This window comes from Gadus macrocephalus, chromosome 9, assembly GCF_031168955.1.
Source record: "Gadus macrocephalus chromosome 9, ASM3116895v1".
In the NCBI taxonomy this organism is placed as follows: Eukaryota; Metazoa; Chordata; class Actinopteri; order Gadiformes; family Gadidae; genus Gadus; species Gadus macrocephalus.
In genome coordinates, this window is record NC_082390.1 from 8,548,219 (window position 1) to 8,571,136 (window position 22,918).

Consider the following 22,918-nt stretch of genomic DNA (forward strand, 5'->3'; position numbering starts at 1 on the left):
TGTAAACCAGGTCACATGACCCTAGGGTCGGTGTGTAGATACCCCAACACACAGAAAAATTACATGTAATCCAGGTCACATGACACTAGGGTCGGTGAGTAGGGAAACACAAACAAAGACAAAAACAAAGACAAAAACACACAGACCAACGTCACATGACACAGTTTTTCTGTGACAACGCTGCACCCGATGCAGTGTTGTCTCCTAAGGCTGTCACTAATTCTGTCCACCCCTTTAACACACATTGCTACATCGCTTTGGATGAGATAGATCCTAGTACGAATTGCTCCCCCCTTCAATCCGGCCCTTGGTTTAATGAAAAAATTCCTTATGTCCGGGGTAAATGTCGGTGGCAGAGTGACTGTGTAACTCCATCACACTCCATGTTCACCGCCTCCACCACACAGAGCTTATAACTGAGTCCAACAACACAGTGCAGGTCACCAGGGCTTCTTACTCAGCTAACCTAATTACCTCCGGCAAACGCAAGACCAAAGTCCTGTTTGCACACCAATAACCAGTCGCTCCTTCACCTCCTGACATGCCAGCCTTTTGAAATAAGCATCGCAGTCACTCTCTCTCTCTTTCTCTGTGGAAAGGATTTGAGATGGCAGGGCAGAAGAATCATTAATTATATTCCCTTCTCTGCTTATCCATCTGTTTTGGGCAGTTTCTCTCCCATCTCCCTGCACATCCTCGTTGATGTGTGCGTCAGGAACCGTTCCCAATGCCCTGCTGGGAAGGGTTATTGACTTTCCTGCTTTAAAAACGTTTGTGGGCGTATTGCTCAAATCCTGGTCTCCATTTTTAATAGCTCCATGCAATGCAGCTGTGTCCCGTATTATTTTAAACATGCCAGTTACTCAGCTCACTTTGAAGCAAACCAACCTTGATCATCACTTCCGAAACACTAGAAGGCCTATTTTCTAAGTTGCCTTCAATCTTACAAAGATTTAAGAAAACAGTTGTGCGACAGCCCACTGACAGTCGACTGCACACAACATTGTAGATCAATTCCAATCTGGTTTCCGTCAGAAGCGTTCCACGGAAACAGTGCTGCTCTGAGCCTCCGATGACATAATGATGTCTACTGATGTGCTGAAGGCTCTGCTTTTGGTGCTGCTGGAACTCAGCGCATCTTCTGACACTGCAGATCCCCAGCAGCAGAACCCTGACTGAAGGTCTGGTGGGTGGATGGATCGGGGCGTGGCCCTAGACTAGTTCTGGAAGTGCTGCTTTCTCCGGTGGTGTGCCTCAGGGTTCCGTTTTAGGTCCTCTTTCATTTGCTTAGTTTGTTCTCTCCGTAGGTCGTTTTGTTGATACATAAAAAAGGTATCTTGTATCACGGTTATCAGTGGTGGATCCTGAACCCTTCTGCAAGGCTGGGTCCAGCATGACAACTCGCATCACAACCATCTTAGCTTCATTACATTTTGTAAAGTGCAGGGGGTGTTTTGTGTGTGTGTGTGTGTGTGTGTGTGTGTGTGTGTGTGTGTGTGTGTGTGTGTGTGTGTGTGTGTGTGTGTGTGTGTGTGTGTGTGTGTGTGTGTGAGCATAGGTGGGTGAGTGAGAGGGTAGGGTTGTGTGTGGGTGCATGAGTCTGTGACTGTAAGGCTGTGTGTGTGTGTGTGTGTGTGTGACTGTGAGGTTGTGTGTGTATATGTGAGTGTAGATGTGTGTGCGTTCTCACAGCGTTGCCGGTGTCTCTGCGCTCCAGCAGCAGGCGGAAGCGGTTGACGGTCTTCTTGTTGTCCTTCAGGCCCTGGCCCAGACCACGGTTATCGTCCTGCATCAGCCGGCGGTCCAGGATCACCTCCAGCTGGCCTGGGGCGCACATACAGACGCACGTATGTTAATACAAATGTAAAAATCCACATACACACACAGAAATTATCTATATCTATATATCTATATATATATATCTATATATATATATGCTAAAACACAAAGATATTCAAAAACACACACATAAATAAGCACACACACATCCGTAGCCTAAGCATAATGAAACAAGACACTGCTTTCTGCATGCATTCAAACCAAATGGAGCCATTACGCCTGGGAATTTAAATATATAAATCTCACAGCCATCAGCCTCCTGGAGGGTATGTTTAGGGACACACACTTCTACCTCAGGAATAAGGCTATTCAATTAAATAGACGAATACATGACTCAATAAACACCAAATGATTCACTTGGTCTTGAAGCGCTGCTGGTTCTATTGTCAACAAATGAGGTATTGTTGAAACGTCCATGGTCAGGCTAGACAGGGAGATAAATGCTCCTAGCGTCTTGTTTATGACCGCTTAAGTGTATGTGTGGGTGCGTTATTCTACATGTCAATGTGTGTGTCTGTCTGTGTTGTGTGTGAGTGCACATTATGCTACATTTCCTTGCGCGTGCGCGCGTGCGTGCGTGCGTGCGTGCGTGCGTGCGTGCGTGCGTGCGTGCGTGCGTGCGTGCGTATGGTCCTACATTTCCTTGCGTGTGTATCCGTGTGTGCCGTGTGTGTGTCCATGTGTGCATGTGTATGTGTGCGCGTGATCCTACATGTCCTTGCATGTGTGTGTCTGTGCGTCTGTGTGTGCGTGATCCTACATTTACTTGGTTGTGTCCGTGATCCTTGCGTGTGTGTCCGTGTGTGTCCGTGTGTCTGTGTCTGTGTCTGTGTGTGTGTGTGTGTGCTAAGTGCAGAAGCAGACATGCTGTCAGCACATCCTGCGGCCCATACATTAACCCCATGGGGTCAGCCCCCCCGTTCCCCATCACTAAACCCCTGTGGAGGCGGGGCCACTGACCGCTCTCCAGGCTGGCCACGCCCAGGGCCTGGGCCGAGTGCAGGCTGAGGCGGTGCTGGCTGTCCTGGATCAGGGCCTGGCTCGGCATGGGGTAGAAGTTAGCCTGCAGCGGCAGCTTCAGGAACTGCCGGCGCGCCTGCATCTACGGACCAGGAACGACGTAACAAAGTCAGTGGGGCGCACAACGCAAACACAGGGTGGATGGGAGAGTCAGGGGCACCACACAACACAAAGTCAGGGGAACGACCCAACGCAAAGTCAGGGGTACGCATAACACAAAATAGGGTGGATGGGAAAGTCAGGGGTCGCACACAACAGAAAGTCGGGGAAACAACAACACAAACACAGGATGGATGGGAAGGTCAGAAGGAACAACACAACACAGGGTGGGTGTGAGGGTCAGGGGAACAACACAACACTGGGTGGATGGGAAGGTCAGAAGAACGCGCACAGCACAAAGTCAGGGCCATAACACAACACAGGGAGGATGGGGAAGTCAGGAAGACGTTAAGATTGCGTTGTTTAGATTGAGCAGGCGCTTTAACCCACAGCGACCTACATGAGGGCTAATTACTAATTCATCCTGATCCTGATCCCGATACGATTACACCCTCGCAGACTATCTTCCAGGGGGCGATTATGAGGGTTAGGGCGAATGTATGTCAGGACGTCAGATCAGCCGTTATATCCTGCGTTGAGTGACACGGTAAACAGCTTGCCATTTACGTTGAGTCATTTACCTTCGGCACGCTTTCATCCCCGGTGATTTACAAACGAGGCCGTGAACCCTCTGAGCGTACAATCCAAAACGGCGCAGCTACACAAAGTGCGAAGCGCTGCGGCACTGCGTTTAAAAAACAGCCGATCGGAAGGGCGAACCGGGATGTTCGTGAGCGACTGACCTGGAAGCCGTTGAGGTCGGTGTGGAAGACGTCTCCGCTCTGGATGTCCGTCACCAGGCGCATGGCCAGCTCCTTGTTGGTCTGGTCCCGGATGTCCACCGCCGTGCTGAGCTCCACGGAGAGCCCGTCCATGCCTGGAGGGACCAACGCAAACCCCCGTTTAATACAATGGTAAATGTACTGCATCCAATGGGGACGACACTAAACCCGAAACCTCGCTACCCGCGGTAGAAGAGGATACGGGATGAGGTGCCTGGGGCCAGTGGGGCGTGCTCACTTCTCATGTTAAAACCCAGGTTTCACATCTTTTGTCATCCGTTATAGGTGATATGTGGAAGCAAAACTCTTGAGTTTAATTTCTGCGTTTCGAGAGCCCCTCATGGCGTTCAGCAGGCGAAAAGAAGGCGGTGTACAGCAGGCGGTGTACAGCAGGCGGTGTACAGCAGGCGGTGTTAAGCAGGCGGTGTAAAGCAGGCGGTGTAAAGCAGGCGGTGTTGGTGGATACTTTGTGGAGCAGGTCACGACGCACGGAGTGCACAATCAGGGTTTCACTTGGAAAAAGCGACGGAAATGTTTTGGAGAGAGCAGCACAGATAGACGTGATGGAAAGACATAATCAAATATTTGATTGGAGAGTTTCAGAGGGTTAAATAATTAATTCATGTAATCAAACTACCCACTGCTCCATCTGCTGCCCGTGACCGCGCCAAGTTCGGCCTCACGGAGGCTGAGTGTGCGTGTGCGTGTGCGTGTGTGTGTGTGTGTATGTGTCTCTCTGAGTGAGTGAATGAGACTACAAAAACGAAAAAAATAAAGCGAGCGAGTCTGTGAGCGAGTGAGTGAGTGAGAGCAAGAGCAAGCAAGCGTGTCTGTGTGTGTGTGTGTGTGTGTGTGTGTGTGTGTGTGTGTGTGTGTGTGTGTGTGTGAGTGAGTGGGCGAGTAAGTAAGCGAGAGCGAGTGAGTGTGCGAGCGTGCGAGTCTGTCTGTGCGTGCGTGCATGCGCTTGCGTGTCTGCGTTGGCGTTGCTATGCGTGGTCTTACCGGGCACGTTGTGGATACGGACTGTCTGCTGGAAGTGCTGGAAGTGGGACACCACCTCGGAGAAGAGGGGTCCCTCTTCCACCCGGACCACCGGAGGCTCCTTCTGGACGTAGGGCTGGGGGCGGAGAGGAGAGGAGAGAGAAGACAGAAGTCTTACTGTTCATAAAGAAGCTCCTGGTTCACCTGTAAGATGTCACCTGAATAATGTAGGCCAGGCACAGCTTTATCTCTCTTCTGTTTACCAGACGTCGGCTTCCGGCTGCTGTCAATGTCATGGTGATCAAGCTCTTTTGAATATGAGAAAGAGAGAAAGAGAGAAAGACAGAAAGAGAAAGAGAGACAGATAGAGGGAGGCTAGAGATACACTGAGTGAGAGAGCAAGAGAGAGAGAGAAATATAGAGTGAGACAGAACTCGGAGAGAGAAAGATGGAGAGAAAGAGATATGTAGAGTGAGACAGAGAGAAAGAGAGACAACGGGAGACAGAGAGAAACAGAGAGGAGGCAAGAGGCGGAGCGAGAAAGATACAGAGAGAGGGAGAGGGAGAGGGAGAGAGAGAGAGAGAGAGAGAGAGAGAGAGAGAGAGAGAGAGAGAGAGAGAGAGAGAGAGACAAAGTTGAGACAGCAAGATATAGAAAGAGACAGACAACACAGAGAGATAGAGAGGACGATCAATAGAGACAGAGTGAGACACATGGAGAACAGAGAAACGAGAGAGAGAGAGAGGGGTCAAGAGCACAGAAGTGAGCGCTATATGGCGGGGGCGCTCTGAACACAGACACCCCGTCAATACCGGGCCACTGCAATCCACTCCTGCCGCTGCCGCTGCTGAGCCCAGGCACACTCTATTGCGTCTTCCTTTCATTACCTTCTTTCTTTCATTCAATCAATGAGATTAAACAACAGACAGCCCTCTCTCCCCGGGGGGGCCCTCCCAACAGTGTATAGCACACTGCTGTTAACCAAGGCTGCAGTGAGCATCGATAGCAAACTAACGAGATGGGACGAGACACCAAACATAAGCACACCTTTGCCGTGCCGTCGGGCAGGAAGAGGTAGGCCCCGCTCTTGTCCTTGGAGGGCCGTGTGCCGTACACCAGGAAGTGCATCTGGACCTTCACTTCCTGTGGGTCGTCCTTCAGGCGGATGCTCTGCGTGGGTAAAACACGCGGGGAAGGAGGATGGAGAGAGATACTGAGTCAATGGTTAACAGACATTTATACAGCACTTTTCTAACCAGTGGCCACTCAAAGTTCTTTACAATATTGCAACAGTCACCCATTCATACACACATTCACACACCGATGGCGGAGTCAGCCATGCAAGGCGACAGCCAGCCAACTTTTTGGTCTACTCTACAAATGAAAATACAAACTACGTGAAATGTATTTGCACATTTTCAGTAAAATGAAAAAGATGTAGCCAGTAGTGAAAAAAAGAATGTTCATAACCTTTTGCTTTAGGACAATGCATTCTTAAACTTTTATATGGATTGGCAGAGTATTACAATATTCATATCAAGCCACGACGCTACGGCATACGAAAGGCAATCAGTCGAAGCCATCAGCAGAGACAGCCGACAGGAGGTCATTAGCCAAATCAAGTGATACAACATCGACACAAGGCCACTGTGGGACTATCAGCCTTAGCTCGTCACAAATGGAAGATCATTCATTTGGGTCTGTCACCGTTTCCATTTAGCGAGCTACTCAACAACCCTCTCACATTATCAACCAGCCCCAAAAGATTGACTTGTGGTTCGTTATTCCCCTCACACAATCTGGGTCGATCCAGCCCTCGGGTGATCGGCAGGAAATTACGCAACAAGATGAAACCTGGAGAGCTCAGAGCAGCCAACTCAATGTCTGCGAATAATTTCGTTAGTTTTGATTTCGTTTTTTGACAGAAAGTTTTTGGAGTGTGCCAGAAGGAGACAGACCCCTAAAAGGTGAGGCAGCAGGCGGGAAGAGAGGGATGAAACAGGCTTGCGGTAGCAACAGAAGCAGCAGGCACTGCCATGTCATCTCTGATCAAACAGCCCAGAAGGGCCTTCTGGGAAATCAAGCTGCGGTGGTTTCACTTCTTAAAGAAGACTTCAAGCAGAGATCAAAGTGGAGCTTACAAGCTTCCTATGCAATATGGATCCACAGAGAAGAGCGCGCAGCCGACGTCCGTTTGCATTGTTTTCATCTATTTGTCGATCTTAACTATTTATATCGTTCTATTTACTGTAAGGCAACTTCAGGTGCCTCCTGAACAGTGGCAAACAAATACTGTTTTTTAATTATTGATGCAGCTAATGAAGCTAGATGAAGCTAATGTAACTAATGTAGCTAATGTATCTAATTTAACTAATACAGCTGATGTAACTTTTATTGCTAACGCAACTAATATCGCTTATACAGCAAATATAGCTAATGGAACTTATACAGCTTATCTAGCTATTGCAGCTAATGTAATGAATACAGCTTATGTAGCTAATGCAGCGTATGTAACTAATGCAGTTAATGTAGCTAATGTAGCATATACAGCTAATGTAGCTGATACAGCTACTGTAGCTAACAGAGCTAGCGGGTCATACCTCCAGGAGGCCGGTGGTCCCAGAGAAGCCCAGCGTGAGGGACTGGGTGGTGATGAAGAAGGGCTGGGGGTCGGCCTGCTGGGAGCGGACGGGCAGAGGGTCCACGGCCCGGGCGCTGACCCCGGCCCCCGGCAGGCGGAGCAGGGTGTCGGAGCGCAGCGTCATGGGCGAGTCCGCCATGTTGTACAGGTGGAACACGGCCAGGCCCAGGGCGGGAAGACGGGCCATGAAGGTGGCCTGCGGACCACAGAGCAGGGCTTACATTGGATTCATCATCATCATCATCATCTTTGTATTGTTATTTTATTCTTTTTTTAAAGTAACAAAATGCTTCATGGGCATAACAACTGCATAAGTAAGAGGTAATGCATACGTATAAAAAACGATAACTAAAATAATTGTCTTAGCCTTAAGAGATTTGAAAAGTTTGTTTGTTCCGCGATGGCTGTATGGGTTTAAGAGTTGTTCCATTATAGACTGTGCCAGTTCATATTGTCAAATTCATAATAGGCTATTGCAGCTTCTTCTCCCCCTCACAAAATGAAAAACACAGCCCAATATATATATATATATATATATATATATATATATATATATATATATATATATATATATATATATATATAAATAAAGCCCCTTGGTTATGTCAATATTGTGTATGGAGCCGCAGAATCGATCGCTGGCCAAGAAAAGTAGAGAGCATAATAACAGTGGAATCTGGTAATACTTCTCACTATTTGGCACCTATTGCCCTCCTACCCGTCCCCTGGAATAGGCTGCTTCGCTGCTCCTTCTCAAAGTTTGTTCCCGTGACATTCAGGAGAGTTTCCCTTGCCCTTCAGCAGGTCTATAACCTGGTCTGTGAGACCCTGTGTGACTGTAACTGGGATTAAGGAATATACTATAAGGACTATAATGGCGGCATGTGGCTCAGGAGGTAGAGAGGGTTAGCTGCTAACCGGAAGGTTGCAAGTACAATCCCCGGGTCCTCGACGGTGGTGTGTGAATGTGTGAATGAATGTGTAAATGAATGGGTGAATGTGAGGCAGTATTGTAAAACGCTTTGAGTGGCCACCGGCTAGAAAAGCGCTCTATAAATGCCGTCCATTTACTAATACACCTGACTCGACGAGAATACGGTACGAAAAATACGATTTTTGAAACCCTCAATCATTCAAACATAACCCGTACAGCCCCCTTCACACACGCCACCCCAGCCCTGCGCTGGACGGCCCGCCCCAGTCTTACCTTGAAGACCTCGGAGCTCATCTGGATGGGCGACGCCCACTGGGCGCTGACCTGCACGGGGAGGGTCTGCCCGTCCTCCGTGAGCACGCGCACGTGGGCGGTGTTCACCAGCACGCTGACGGCACACAGCCGCTCCTGCTCCACGGGGTTGTACAACACCAGGTACCTGTGGGGGGGACGGGGACGGGGGGGACGGGTTAACTCTTCAGCCCCGGTCTTCTGGAGCCCGGGAACCAGGTGCATCTCGCCAGCTCGTGGCAAGGTCTGGCTCCCCTCCCGTACAACATGATATCTGCCCGGTTACTACATAAACTGACCAATCACGACCGTTTATCTGATACGAGTAGGGATGAATACGATGACGTTGCAGGGGAGTGCTTCATTTATAAAAAATATATATATACACACACACATATATATATATACATATATCTATATATATATATATAAAATAATTATTTTCATTTACTTTTTTTTTTAATTGATACTGTTTATACGGTTTGCCCTGTTAGTTCTATTTGTCCTGACTATAACATTTACTTTTAACATTTACTTTATCTTTCCTCAGCATTACTTCACACTAGTTTGTATTGTATTGTATTGTATTATAGCTTGTATCTCTTCCTTCACTGCTGCTGTGCTATAACACAAGAAATCCCCCTCTGGGGATTAATAAAGTATTATCGATCTATTTTTTATATCTATTTTAACAACAACAACAACAACAAAGTTGGCTGCTGCTGCTGTAGAACGATCTGTTTATTTTGCTATGTCTGCTTATCTGTTTAAAAAAAATGTGTTGCCCAGTGCTGCATCACCCATTATGTTGCTGATTGGTTGCAGGTCTATATCGTATTTTGTCCAGAGGTATTTTGGTCTGCGCCCGTTGGAAATCGAAAATGAACAGAGAGGTTCAATACTGAATGCAGCTTACATTTCGTCTGGCAATGCCAGGCTAAGTAATAAGTCTCATATGATCTTCAACCTAGTCATCTACGCCATATTGTGTCCATATTCTTCTAATAACACATATTGTGTTATTAGAATACGACAAACATTAAGAGAAGACAAGTGTAAGAAGGTTAAAGTCTCTGGAGTTGTGGTCGTTTTAGCAGCAGTCCTTGTTTGTAGCAGTATTGGCATTCATAGAAGCATTAGAAATACGTAGCTATTGTGGTCATTCTATGTAGTCACGTTAGTGCTATCTTGTAGTAGTCTTTATGGTAGTCGTAATAGTTATTCAGAAACTAAGTTAAAACGGTACACAATCGTTTCCAAGCACTTCAAGCACTCTGCGTTGCCGTGGCGAGTACCACCAGCGGTGGGTGGAGCTGTGGGTACCTGGGTCCAGTGGAGTCCAGCTCGATGAGGGTCTTCTGGGGGAGAGAGTCCTGGGTGGCGCGCCGGTCGTCCTGCAGACAGACGCAGTGTTAAACACAATACGACTTTCAATGTGTCAAACACAATACGACTTTCAATCTGTCAAACACAATACGACTCTCAATGTGTCAAACACAATACGACACGTCTTTCAATGTGACCCCTGCCTTAAACCCATCACTAGCAGCGCTGGACACGGTGGGCAGGAGCAGCGAAGCGGTCGGGTAACAAGGGCCCAGGCATCAAGGACCCAGGCATCAAGGGGCCGGGCATCAAGGGGCCGGGCATCAAGGGGCCGGGCACCATGGGCCCAGTGATCAAGGGCAAGGGAACCAAGGGCCCGGGGATCAAGGACCCAGGCATCAAGGGCCCTGGCCTCAAGGGGGCCAAGGGCACCAGGAACCAAGGTCCCGGGCAGCAATGGGCCAGGAGGGAGGGTTAACCCAACATGTATGTCATGTGGCTTGAGAGGTAACCGGAGCCAACACGTAAATAAACCCAGGTGAAACCGGGCAGAGCATCCTCACTCAAAGGGCACAAGCTGGGTGTGAAAGCACCCAGGGCCAGCCTGCCTCGCAGCACGACGGCCCTGGTTTTTCTCGTACAAAATAAGAAAATAAAACTCATCCGAGATAGCCGGTAGTGCTTGAACCTGAGTGCAGCGACCATCTCTCACACACTTTCCCTGACAGACACTACTGAGTAGGTAGCGGGCCTCACCGTCTCCAGGAAGGGCTCCGTCTGGTAGAAGCGATAAAACTCCTTGTTCTTCATCACCAGGAAGTGCGCGGCGTTGATAATCACGCGCTTCAGACCGATGAGAGATCGCAGGAGCCTGCAGGGGGAGGAAAAGAAAGAAAGAAAGAAAGAAAGAAAGAAAGAAAGAAAGAAAGAAAGAAAGAAAGAAAGAAAGAAAGAGAGAGAGTCAGGAGCAGCACCCAGCTCCTCTTCTTCTTTCACACTTTATCCCTTGCCCATGGGCACTAACATCAATCCGTCTCCCCAACCAGAACAAACCAGCCCCCGTCCTCTCCCGCCTCGCCCTCCCCACACCAGCCCCTTCTCTTCCCAGCCTCGCTTTCTTCCCCTCCAGCCCCTGTATAGCTATGCATGCATGTCATATATATGCATACCTCATCGATATTTATACATGCTGCATAGCGACTGTACATGTCATGTACTGTCCTAAAAATGTGCACATCACTTCATCCATGTGCATATTTATCCATGACTTTTTTTTTTTTGGTGCAGATGCATTGAAATGTATCTCTGACCTGGAGCTGAGGCAATGTGAGGTTAGAGCAGTCGAAAGAGCAACAATCCCCGACCCCGCTAAGGGTATCAAGACAAGAACCTACTACGTACTTACTACCCTGAGGTGCTTGGCATCGTGCAGCGTCTTATCCTAGCTGTCTTTGTTGTATACAGGGAATGGTTTAACCTAACGATTGTTGGTGCTTGGCACTCTTTTCTATGAACAACCTTACTGCACCCACAGCGATATATTGTTTTTTCTATTTCTTTGGCAAACGTACTAATTGCAAGTCGCTTTGGAGAAATGCCTCTTCTAAAGGGGTGGCATGTGGCTCAGGAGGTAGAGCGGGTTGGCTGGTAACTAGAAGGTTGCTAGTTCAATCCCCGGCTTCTCCTAGCGAGAGTGTCAAGGTGTCCCTTAGCGAGACACCTCGCTCATTCTGCTCCTGTCGCCTTGCATGGCTGACACCGCCGTCGGTGTGTGAATGTGTGCATGAATGGGTGAATGTGAGGCAGTATTGCAAAGCGCTCTGAGTGGCCACTGGTTAGAACAGCGCAGCATAATTGCAGTCCATGCAACGCCCTGAATGTAAACATAGAGCGTCACCTGGCGCCGTAGTCCACCACCACGTTCTCCTTGGCCGTGCCGGTGATGGCGTCGTGGTGCTGGAACAGGGCCACGGTGCGCCGGGCGTCCACCAGCAGGGCGTAGTCCGCCACCGGGTAGCGGCCCTCCATGGCCGCGTGACGGGCGTGGCCCAGCGCCAGGCTGTACAGGATCTCCGCACCCCTGGAGGTAAGAGGTCAGAGGTCAGAGACAACGTTCAGGCCCCGGGTCACATGAAGAGGCCCCGGGTCACATGAAGAGGCCCCGGGTCATGTGAAGGTGCCCCCCCCCCCCCCCACACACTAGACTGTGACCGAAGGGGTGCTTGCCCCTACCAGTCAGTGGCCATTTATTTGGTGCCCCGTTCCCTGCACTCCCCCCCCCCCCCCCCCCCCCCCACAAACACACCGCTGCCTGTCCTGTCAACACCACCGACATTACGGGAACGTGATAATGGCTCATCTCGCTGCGACTCGTGTCATTAAACAGGCCGGCCTGCTAATCACAGGGCCGATATAGTGTCTGGTCGCTGTGTGGGACAGGAGCCCGACTGGCCCTGCAAACACGTCTGCAAACATGTCAATTCCTATTAAGTCTGAGCCTTCCCCGCTCTGCTGCGGAGGGGATGAGGTGCCATTAAATGCTCTTTCCATCACTGCACCACCTCGGGCTGCAATTAATTATTATTTGTGGATTAAACTGTGATGGGTATTTGTTATTGTTATACTCGAACGTCATACATAATGGCATACAGTTATTAAAGTTGTGAAGCCTCAAGGGATGTTGAACTTTTGTCTGTTTAGCATCCAAAGAAAATTGCGCTCTATTAAAATGATAATAACGACAAGAGGCGGGACATCTCCAACCGGAGTCACGGATTGGCCCACCACCGGGCGGTCATCAGCATCATTGGCTGGAAAGAACAGCTTGTACAACGCCATTGGCCACAACCGTGCTAGCACTGAAAGACAGGGCGGTGTCCCGCCGTGGTCCCAACCTGAGGTGAGACTCCAGCACGCGGTCCAGGCTCTTGTAGAAGGGCCTGGAGGTGAAGTAGCCCGTCCAGTAGTGGTCCTCGCGGTCGGCGTAGGCGAAGAAGTCTCCGCTGAGCACCGGGAAGTCTGCGGGCCGCGCCCCCTGGGCCACGCCCCCGGCTTTGTACACTGCTGAGAAGTACTCCGACAGGGTCCCGAACTGGGCCTGGTGGGAGGGGGAGACCCAGAATATATGAGGGAAGGAGTGAGCGGGTGAGTGAGTGAGTGAGTGAGTGAGTGAGTGAGTGAGTGAGCGAGCGAGTGAGTGAGTGAGTGAGTGAGTGAGTGAGTGAGTGAGTGAGTGAGTGAGTGAGTGAGTCCAAAAAAGACAGAGAGAAAGAGAGACACAGACAGACAGAGAGAGAGGGAGCGAGAGAGAGAGGTTAGAGTAAGGAGTGAAGAAAGAGGGAAGAGCGAGACAAACAAAGAGTATGATTGTTTAACCTTTCCCATCAGAAGACGTTGTGCCTCCCTCTTTACTCAAGATGGAGATTCATTGAAATAAAAGAGGTTAAGCTAACACGACAGGTGGGCTTGACTTATGGCCCTGATACAGTACAGAGAGTGCATTACACAGTGTTTGTTTAGAAGCACAGAGCATTTAACCTTCTCCTTTCTCCTCCACATTCCCTGATCTGCTTGAGTGATATCTCACATAAGCCAACAAAAGCATATTCACTCCTACGCAAAGAGGACACGCCATCTTACTCGATCAAATAAAGAGGGTCCTTTATTAATCCTAGACAGTGAGACTCGTGGGAACTGAAAAGAGTCCATCATGATGCGGCTGCACCCCATCCAGAGCCCTAGAGGCGCTCAGCGTGGACAACGAGAAGAGTGTGTCTTCATTACTTGTGGAGCTAACCACATTAACGAGGGAACTTGAATGGTAGTCAACTATCCAAAGACGAGAAAGTGAAAAACTAATTTTGGACCCTGAATAAAGACAGAAATCCAGCAATTTACCTTTACAGTCATTTTGTATTCATAGTTAAGACACATATTGTGATGTATCGAGGATTGTATGCAAACACATTGCTTTTCGCCGAATCGCTGTATCACGATATTATCGCAATGGTGGGCCATGTATCGCATCATGAGGTACCCTGTGATTCCCAGTCCTATTCATTACCTTGACGTGCATCTGGGGGTGGGCGTTCATGTAGTCGAAGAGGCGCTGGTAGTTGGAGAACTGCTGGTCCCATTCCAGAGCCATGTCGTAGCGGAAATCATCACCCAGGGGAACCAGGAGCACTTTGCTGCGGAACAGCTTGGACTTCTTGCGGTACTGGTCCAGCAGTAGGTTTGCTCTGTGTGGGTTGGACAGGGGAGGGAGGGAGAGAGGGAGGGAGAGAGGGAGAGAGGGAGAGAGGGAGAGAGGGAGAGAGGGAGAGAGAGGAAGCAGAAGTTACCAGGCGGCAGTGCTTTTAGCTCAGAGGCTTACATTTACATTTAGGGAATTCAGCAGACGCTTTTATCCAAAGCGACTTACAACTTTTGTCAGAAGAAAGAGAAACCATATATCGCTGTCGCTACCGTAAGGGCGTTCATAGAAACAAGTGCCAAGCACTAACAATCGCTAGGTTAATTAAGTGCCAGGACGTATCACGTACATTAAGTACGAGGATGTGCGTACATTAAGTGCCAGGCCGTACCACATACAATAAGTGCGTAAATTAAGTGCGAGGACGTACCACATAAAATAGGTGCGCACATTAAGTGCCAGGACGTACCACATACAATAAGTGGGTACATTATGTGCCAGTACGTACCACACACAAAAAGTGGGTACATTAAGTGCCAGTACGTACCACATACAAATAGTGGGTACATTAAGTGCCAGGACGTACCACATACAATAAGTGGGTACATTAAGTGCCTGCCACGCCATGGAGGGTGACCTCCGATGGGAGACGGACTCAAATGAACCGTGGGGAGAGAAGGAAATTTGCGCACTCCGTACTCGTTATGTGGTTATCTGAATCAACTTAGAACATGACAACTGGGTCACCGTGGGAATGTGCAAGCCCCCCCTCAGAGGGAAAGTGAGTAATAGCAGAACAAACACTGCATCTCCTCTAGGGCCATCTGGGTACATGGCAAGCACGCAGGCAGGCACAGACACAGGCAGATACACACACACACATTTCTCATCCAGCAGTCCTACTAAGTTTTAGCAGAACTTCTGATCCAGCAGTCCTATTGTGTTACAGCTGAACTTCTAATCCAGCAGTCCATCTATGTAAAAGCAGAAATTCTGATCCAGCTGCAGTCCCACTATGTTACAGCAGAACCCCTGATCCAGCTGCAGTCCCACTATGTTACAGCAGAACCTCTGATCCAGCTGCAGTCCCACTATGTTACAGCAGAACCCCTGATCCAGCTGCAGTCCCACTATGTTACAGCAGAACCTCTGATCCAGCTGCAGTCCCACTATGTTACAGCAGAACCTCTGATCCAGCAGTCCTACTGTGATACAGCAGAACTCTTGATCAAGCAGTCCTGCTATGTAACAGCAGAACTACTGATCTGATACTGATGTTAGAAGCACTTCATGGGGGAGACAGCAGAGTCTGGGCTTCCTCCAAAATAAAAAAAAAACCTGCACATCAATAAACCCTGCAGAAAAAGCAACAGTCACCTTAATAAAACATGGTCAACATTCACCACCTAACACTCTCATAGTGAATACAATTTGGACTCAATTCTCCAATAGTTTGGCAGCTTCCTGGTCCTCCACAGCAGATGCAATAGCTCAGTGCTGTACCTAACAACAGTCTGTGAATCTTTTCAGGTCAAGATTGACTTTAAATACTTTCGTACCGAGAGGATTCCTGGCAGCTCGCACATGTTTTTGTATCAGCCCATCTGGTAGGAAGCGGGCCTCGAGCGAAAACACATTCAGCAGAAAGTGAGGAAAGTTTTGCTTCCTGGTATCTGGGGGGCCCCCGATGTGTTCATTTTGTTTTGGTCCCCTGCTGTTCCTCTAACTGTAACAGCATGATGTGTGCACTGGCAGACCCCTCCGACTCAAGAGTATCCACACGCTTCAAACCCTTCGTCCAACACAACACGTTGGACGAGAAGAACTTCAGTCATTCATCGGTCGGAACAACTCCAGCAAAGTGTTGATCCTTTGTCCTTGATGAAGTACTCTGGGACTTGAGACTCCCCTTCGCCACATTCAACCGTTCTTTTGGTGTTTAGCTCTCCCGTATTAATATTGTATTACTTTTGCAGAGGAAAATACTTTTCATTCAAGGGATTCATTTCGCAATATTGTGAAGTTTCCGCGAATAGTACTTCAACCAAAGCATGCGTAAGTGCTGTGTGTGTGTGTGTGTGTGTGTGTGTGTGTGTGTGTGTGTGTGTGTGTGTGTGTGTGTGTGTGTGTGTGTGTGTGTGTGTGTGTGTGTGTGTGTGTGTGTGTGTGTGTGTGTGTAGCCACAGACAATATTTAGCATAAATACGTAAATAAATACAAACACAGACTAGGTCCACCTAGTGCATTGACAACATCACACCTCTAACATATCTTACATGAAGGAAATGCTGCAAGATCACCACAAATGTTTGCCTACTCCTGATATATCTTTTAACCACGGGGGCTCACTCAGTCAGACTTCTTCAATATTGTGGGTTCACATTAAGTTTCACTCTGCCGACCGTTGTTTCTTCATACCCGCTGAAAGAGAACAATCTTAACTAGGGGGAGGGACTCTCTCTCTGTGATGAACAAGAAGCACTGTGCTGCCATTTGGATTTACATTTAGCAGACGCTTTTATCCAAAACAACTTACAATAAGTCTTCTTTGTCAAAAGAAAGAGAAACAATATATCGCTGTCGGTGCAGTAGGGATGTTCATAGAACCAAGTGCCAAGCACTAACCACTTCCCTGTAGACAACAAGATAGCAAGGATAAAGTTCTACATAATGCCAAGTACTATTTTCACACACACACACACACACACACCCCCTGTCAATAAAAATTTAGTTTTTTTCGACAATGTGAATTCCGCGCCCATATTTGGAAGTCTATGACTGCCCAGCCGAGGCCAGGCCGATATTTATTACGCAACACAAGTATGGACGTCGTCAGGACGGTCTCCCAACAAGGCTACGGCGCAAACGGCCCCAACAGAAGCCCTGCTCACCTCTCCTCTACGTTGGCCTCCACCACGGCCTTGGGGGGCACCTTCCAGGGGCAGTTGACCCGGCCCCCCGGTAGCCTCTTGAAGTCGAATTGGCAGCACACCTTCGGGTCGGGCCCACAGGTATGGGGCACGTCGTAGCTGTAGAAGGGCATCATGTGGCAGAAGATGTCAGAGTCCGACGATTTGTCTGCGGGGTGGGAGAGAAGAAGAAAGTGGAAAAAATAAATAGATGAATGTTCAAGTGAAAGGTTTTTGTGGCTTCGGAGAATCAGCTCGACTTGAAATTCGTCGTTACGGGGTAATCGGGGAGATAAGAAGCGGGAAGAAAAATTCAAGCCATGTAGTTGGAAACTTAAGTACGCAATGGATAGTCAACAGAATGCATTGGTACTCCCATGCCTTAGGGGGCGCTCTACGGCACCCGTTAAGTGTAACTTATACAATTTTCCAGTAATAAATCAGAGTTAAAATGAATATCAATGTCTCAACCTTCTTGTGTCACGCCGTTGCTAAGTTATCCTTATGTTTTAAAACAAACATAATAGAAACGTCTGAAGCGCTGCATGTCCTTCGACATGTCCGTTTTTTCTAGAAGGACTCTAAGGGGCTAGGCTGGTTCTGCGTCGGCCAAAACGCACCGCGTTGCAGAAGGGAATGACTCACCATTAGGAAGGTGGAGAGCAATCGACACCTAATACCTTGACCAGTAAACAATTAACCCCAGCAAGCGGCATAATGAGTCGTTTTAACACCCCCCCCCTTAAGATTTATTCCATGTTTGTACAACTGAGTTTTGCAATTTGGCTCTCACACAGTTAGGTCGGGACACCTGGATTTAAGAGAAACAAAGTAAGAAAAATGTAACTTATTTTCAAATTACTCATTAACTTTTTAACTTGAGGTTTGTGTATCATGTTTGTAATACTATTCTGTTATGCAATTTGGCTCTCACACAGTTCAGTCAGAGACCATGGATTTAAACAGACAAAATATGATGTAAGAAAATGTGACTTATTTTAGAATTACTTATTACGTTTTTAACTCAAGGTCAAAAGCAAGAACCGATTATCCGTTTCCATACAATTGTGGGTGAAGCAACACGACAGCTCACTTGCTCCCGTCACCATGACGCTCAGGGAGAAGGGGACCGATGAAACACTGATATCTCCCTGGTAAAAAGGCCATCCGTGATGATGACACGGAGTGACACCGGCTTTCAGAGGTAAAGTAGTTCTAATGACAGCGATGAGGAAGTAGATGTCGGAGTGGGGTTTGAACAGCAGTTTATGACCGGGGTAATCGTGGCAGCTGAGGAGTGATATGGCTTCAGCGCTCCCTGGAGCAGTCTGAGTGTAGGAGCCCCCGCATTTAATTAAAAGGGGGGCTGTGACAGGAGGCAGAACAGGATGAACAGACAGGATCTGCGCCGGGCATCCGTCACTATTTAGTGTGTCACCGGGTTTCTCATTTTACAACGGCACTATGAATATTAGCACACTAAATCTCCCACTTGGTGCTTCGTATTCGGTGCGACAAAGCAAGTGTTACTGAACTGGGACTGGGAAAAGTGTTCCAAGGGAGGTTGGCATGAATGCCCTCAACAATACATGCTTGGAGATGAGCGAGCGCCTCTCACCCCCTATCCACGGCCCTTCTTGTCAACTTATCGTTGCTGGGCTGCAGCGTTTAACCTCGGGGCTAGGCTTAGGGCCAGGGCTGTGTTGTGTAGGGTTAGGATTAGGGTTAGGTTTAGGTTTAGGCTTAGGGCCAGGGCTGTGTTGTGTGGGGTAAGGGTTAGGGTTAGGGTTAGGGTTAGGGTTAGGGAGCCAGCCTCAGGGAGCCAGCCTCAGGGAGCCACTCACCCCAGGACTGCCTCCACATGAACTCCAGGCTGCGCGTTGAAGCAAAGTGCTTCTTGATGGAGTAATGGACCCTCTGGATCAGCATGCTGGTCAGGTTGGCCTTCTTCAGCAGGTAGGCCATGGTAGCGCTGTGGCCGAAGGGGTCGATGGCCCACCCTGACTGGGGTTTCACACCTAGGTCGCAATGTACGGTAAAACGTACACAAACTGAGAACATGCATTTCCTTACAGCTGCTACTCAAGGCGCATGACTCAGGGAGGGACACATTCAGATCACAACGAAATACAATCATAATATTACACGGAAAAGCTGAATTGCACAGCACAGGCTGATGAATGTATAGCTACAGGGAGTGGCGTGGGAAAATGATTGCGCCGCAGCGATATAGAAAAGCCGTACGCGAGGGCCATACCCAGATTGGTCTCCAGCCACTGGTGTCCTTCGATGAGCTGGTCTAGCATGGCAAAGTAATGCGCGTTTGCCTCGTCTGTCATCACCCATCCGCCAGTAACGATCTCCAGCTGGCCCGACTTCACCAGTCTGTCGGACGAACATTTGGACAACAAGGTGGCAACTCAATTTTCAAGTCATTATGTTTGATTATCCCTTAATCAGTTATAATCACAGTCTCAAAGGGGTGCACGGGCCGCATTTCAGGACGCCCCGGCCCTCAGTATGGCAAGAGAATATAATCCCCTAATTAACTGCAAAAGGGTGTGGTGGCCATTGAGGCCCGTGTTAAGGAGATGACCTATTCTCAGAACATCCCCGGGTTCTTAAGTCCATCTACAGATACTTAAGGCAGAAAGAAAAGCAGCTTACTTGCCATTACTACGTGTTGTCTGCACTAATTCAGGATAACGTCACAAAGCTTCGGAAAATACAACAACAAATGTGAAGCATTTTTAAAAAACTTCTACAAATTTATGTTCACTTCCTTCATTCCCTAGCAACTTTGGAAACAAAGCACTTTCCCTCGCAACTATAGGAAAATCGTATCATTATTAACACAAATAATAATGATAAATACAAATAAGATAGCAACAACACAGACACTAATTTGTGTGGAGAGACGAAAGAGGAAGACACCGAATCGGTTTGTATGGTTTATCTGTGGGCCATTTGGATATGGAAAGCAGAGGAGTATAAGAGAATCATGGGAGTGGGAGGAATAGAGATGTTCAGATAAAAAAAATGTCCTTCCCGATACTGATTCCTATTCCGGAACTTGAATGTCGGGCCGATACTGAGTATATACCAATACAGCATCTAGCATTGTAACTGTTAATAGCACTTTTCGGTTTTCTTACGATGCCGGCAATGTATAGTCGGTTCACGGTGTCACGGTGTCCAAAAATAAAAATAAAATCAGAACTAGATCATTTACATTTCATATATATAATTAGAATAATACATTTGAATTCTTCTAGTTAAGAGTGAGCATCCATGTTTTTCCGACTTGGCTCTAACGCACATAGGGAGGATACCGTTTTCCATTCCGCCTTTCCACCTCCGACTGTTCGCGAACGCAGCATAATGCCTCATGCCCACTGCACCGTCAGTCAAAAGACTCAGAAGGCGTGGCTGACGGATGGGGGAGGTTTCCAGGGTCGTCAGAGCCTGAGTAGAGTCACAGTGCCTACATTTGCATACGTGATCTGATTGGATGACGGATCTGTCGCTGCCGAAAAAGTTGACAATTTTTCAACTTTTTGACAGAAATGCTTTACCTTCAGCGCACGGATCCACAATGCATTGCGCGTCCGTCCCCATTCAAAGTCAATGGGGATCAGTCAACGGACGCGCAATGCATTGTGGATCCGTCCGCTCCGTCAAAAAGTTGAAAAATGTTCAACTTTTTCGGCAGCGACGGATCCGTCATCCGTCATCGCGTATGCAAATTTAAGCACTGTGACGCGACTCGGGCTCTGACGATACTGGAAAGCAGGAAAGCAGGTCATCTTGCATCGCAACAAGCAGGAAGAAGCGGGAAGAACCCGGCGAAGCGATTTGATTGGCTGACGGATGCCTCTGCAAAGACTACTCCCCCATCCGTCAGCCACGCCTTCCCACGTCCGTTGACTTGACGGTGCAGTGGGCATGTAGCGTTACACTGCTGTGTTTGCGATGTTCCCTGCCTGAGTAGAAAATGAGCTAGTCACGTGATGGTATCGGATCAGCGCATAGACTTGCGTACTCGCTGATTCCCTGATACTGCATTTTAGGCAGTATCATAGGAATTTTCGACTGGTATCGGTATCGGTATCAATAGCAGTATCGGAAACCACTCAGAAACAACACTAGCGTTGGACGCTGCTTGGACCTACTTGCGTGTGGCCTCCCTCTTCTGCTTGTCCGCGCCCTCCCACCACTTGGAGAGGTAGGAGATCTCCGACCAGATGAACCTCCGGCGGGGGTCTTCGCCAAGTTTCAGCACCATGTTGTTCAGGATGTGCTGCGTCTGCTCCAGGAAGTACTTGTCAAACGTCTTGATCCATCCTGTCACATGGACACAAAAGGGTGGGCTTTGATTGGCTGTTGATGGTGCGCACAGTTTCTTTTGCGCTTTACTACCGACTGCGTATAACTAAATGTACTGTACATTGACACGTGTCAGTCAGAAATGCTTTACTTTGTTGTTGATTCATGTGGGGAAAACCAAACAAAAAAAAGTCAAATTAAATGTATAAAGTTTGTGGATTGGTTTTCCGATAAAGCAATAAAGAAAAAGTTATGCATAAAGCTGTAGTTGATGGCCGTCACATTAGATGGCAAAAAATAAATGCATAACGTAGAGGACAGACACACATTCTGTCTCGCTTATGTGAGACTGGATTTTACAACCAGGAGCAGAAGTCAAAGTCAACATGATACACTTCAATAAAAGTTATTACAATGGAATAGACAAAGAGAATGTAACAACACCATCCTGTGTGTGTGCCTACAGCTGACATACAGACTTGTAAATCATTTCAGAGTCTAAGGCAGTTCAATAGACCACAGGAAGACACTGATGCAAACCAGAATGAACCCATCGGGAGCCGACCGTCTTTGGCACCAGAGGAGACGTCTCCTACTCTTCTCTGGTCATTTCCTTCACTCAACTTTGCAAGGACTGGTATGACCTATCGCCGTGGGTTATTTTTTGGTTACTATTTCAGTGAATCCCTAGTATGTCCTATCATTTTGGTTGGTTTCCCTGTCCTTTGTTAATATAAGGGTTCATTAGTTAATTAGTAAATTGGATATGGGTTGTATGTTGTTTATATCCTGGGATGGGGGCAGCTAGAATATCAAGGGCTGTTGCCTCAGCAATGTTGGTTTCTGTGTTTATATTGTGCCATAACCCCTTAGAGTGTCATTACAGGACAAAAAAGAGGTCATACGCCTTCCTCAACTCTGATGTTTTGAAATATCATGTAACTAATGTGCAATAGGACAGCTGTCCCATAATCCCTGTTCTTATGGACTCAAGTGATAAGTCTATGGCATCGATCAATTGCATCATCCACTTCGACATTAAGTTTTCACATCCGTTTGTAACTCCTGGAGGGAAACAACACGCAGGGATTGATGGAAATGTACGGCTAGAATACGAAAAGAAAAATCAGCCGTACTACGTATGTTTTGCATGCTTGTGACCCATATCAGAGCCTTCCAGTTGAACCTGGAGCCCTCCCCGTGGTGGGTACGAGCGACCGGGAGAACTCACCGGGGTCGTTATGCGAGTGGGGGACGACAAACACCTGCAGAGGCTCCTTGTCCCACTCTTCCGGTTCGTACGTGATGTCGAAGCCCTGCTTCCACACGCCGCCGTCAGGGTTGTCGAACTTCAGCAGGGAGTACACATCCAGCATCTGAAAGGTAAACACGCGTCATTCACGGTGCAGAGCACACCTTGCCCAACTGGTTGCACATGCATGACTCTGTATGTGACTTGGGAGGCCTGGAGTTGAACTTCTCCCCATAAGGGTGTGGTCGGGGTTGTATTTAAAGAAAACAGCCGTGCAACATGAAGAAACAAAATACAATTACATACCAACACCATTTATCAT

At 48.1% G+C, this 22,918-nt stretch overlaps 1 protein-coding gene across 6 annotated transcripts in view; it reads right to left on the bottom strand.

Annotated features, from left to right (window-relative positions):
• The window catches only part of man2a2 (mannosidase, alpha, class 2A, member 2), a 35,866-nt gene that overhangs the window by 7,261 nt on the left and 5,687 nt on the right, over nucleotides 1-22,918 (bottom strand). For all 6 annotated transcript variants that reach the window (XM_060061629.1, XM_060061628.1, XM_060061627.1 and 3 more), the window contains exons 4-20: nucleotides 22,576-22,720; nucleotides 21,191-21,362; nucleotides 19,276-19,403; nucleotides 18,863-19,036; nucleotides 17,001-17,187; nucleotides 13,978-14,155; nucleotides 12,809-13,011; nucleotides 11,812-11,994; nucleotides 10,671-10,785; nucleotides 9,912-9,982; nucleotides 8,571-8,736; nucleotides 7,323-7,559; nucleotides 5,770-5,892; nucleotides 4,743-4,857; nucleotides 3,702-3,835; nucleotides 2,800-2,941; nucleotides 1,691-1,824 (exon numbers count right to left, since the gene is read on the bottom strand). In XM_060061629.1, the coding sequence (XP_059917612.1) occupies nucleotides 1,691-1,824; nucleotides 2,800-2,941; nucleotides 3,702-3,835; nucleotides 4,743-4,857; nucleotides 5,770-5,892; nucleotides 7,323-7,559; nucleotides 8,571-8,736; nucleotides 9,912-9,982; nucleotides 10,671-10,785; nucleotides 11,812-11,994; nucleotides 12,809-13,011; nucleotides 13,978-14,155; nucleotides 17,001-17,187; nucleotides 18,863-19,036; nucleotides 19,276-19,403; nucleotides 21,191-21,362; nucleotides 22,576-22,720 (2,607 nt within the window). The remainder of the gene's footprint in view (nucleotides 1-1,690; nucleotides 1,825-2,799; nucleotides 2,942-3,701; nucleotides 3,836-4,742; nucleotides 4,858-5,769; nucleotides 5,893-7,322; nucleotides 7,560-8,570; nucleotides 8,737-9,911; nucleotides 9,983-10,670; nucleotides 10,786-11,811; nucleotides 11,995-12,808; nucleotides 13,012-13,977; nucleotides 14,156-17,000; nucleotides 17,188-18,862; nucleotides 19,037-19,275; nucleotides 19,404-21,190; nucleotides 21,363-22,575; nucleotides 22,721-22,918) is intronic.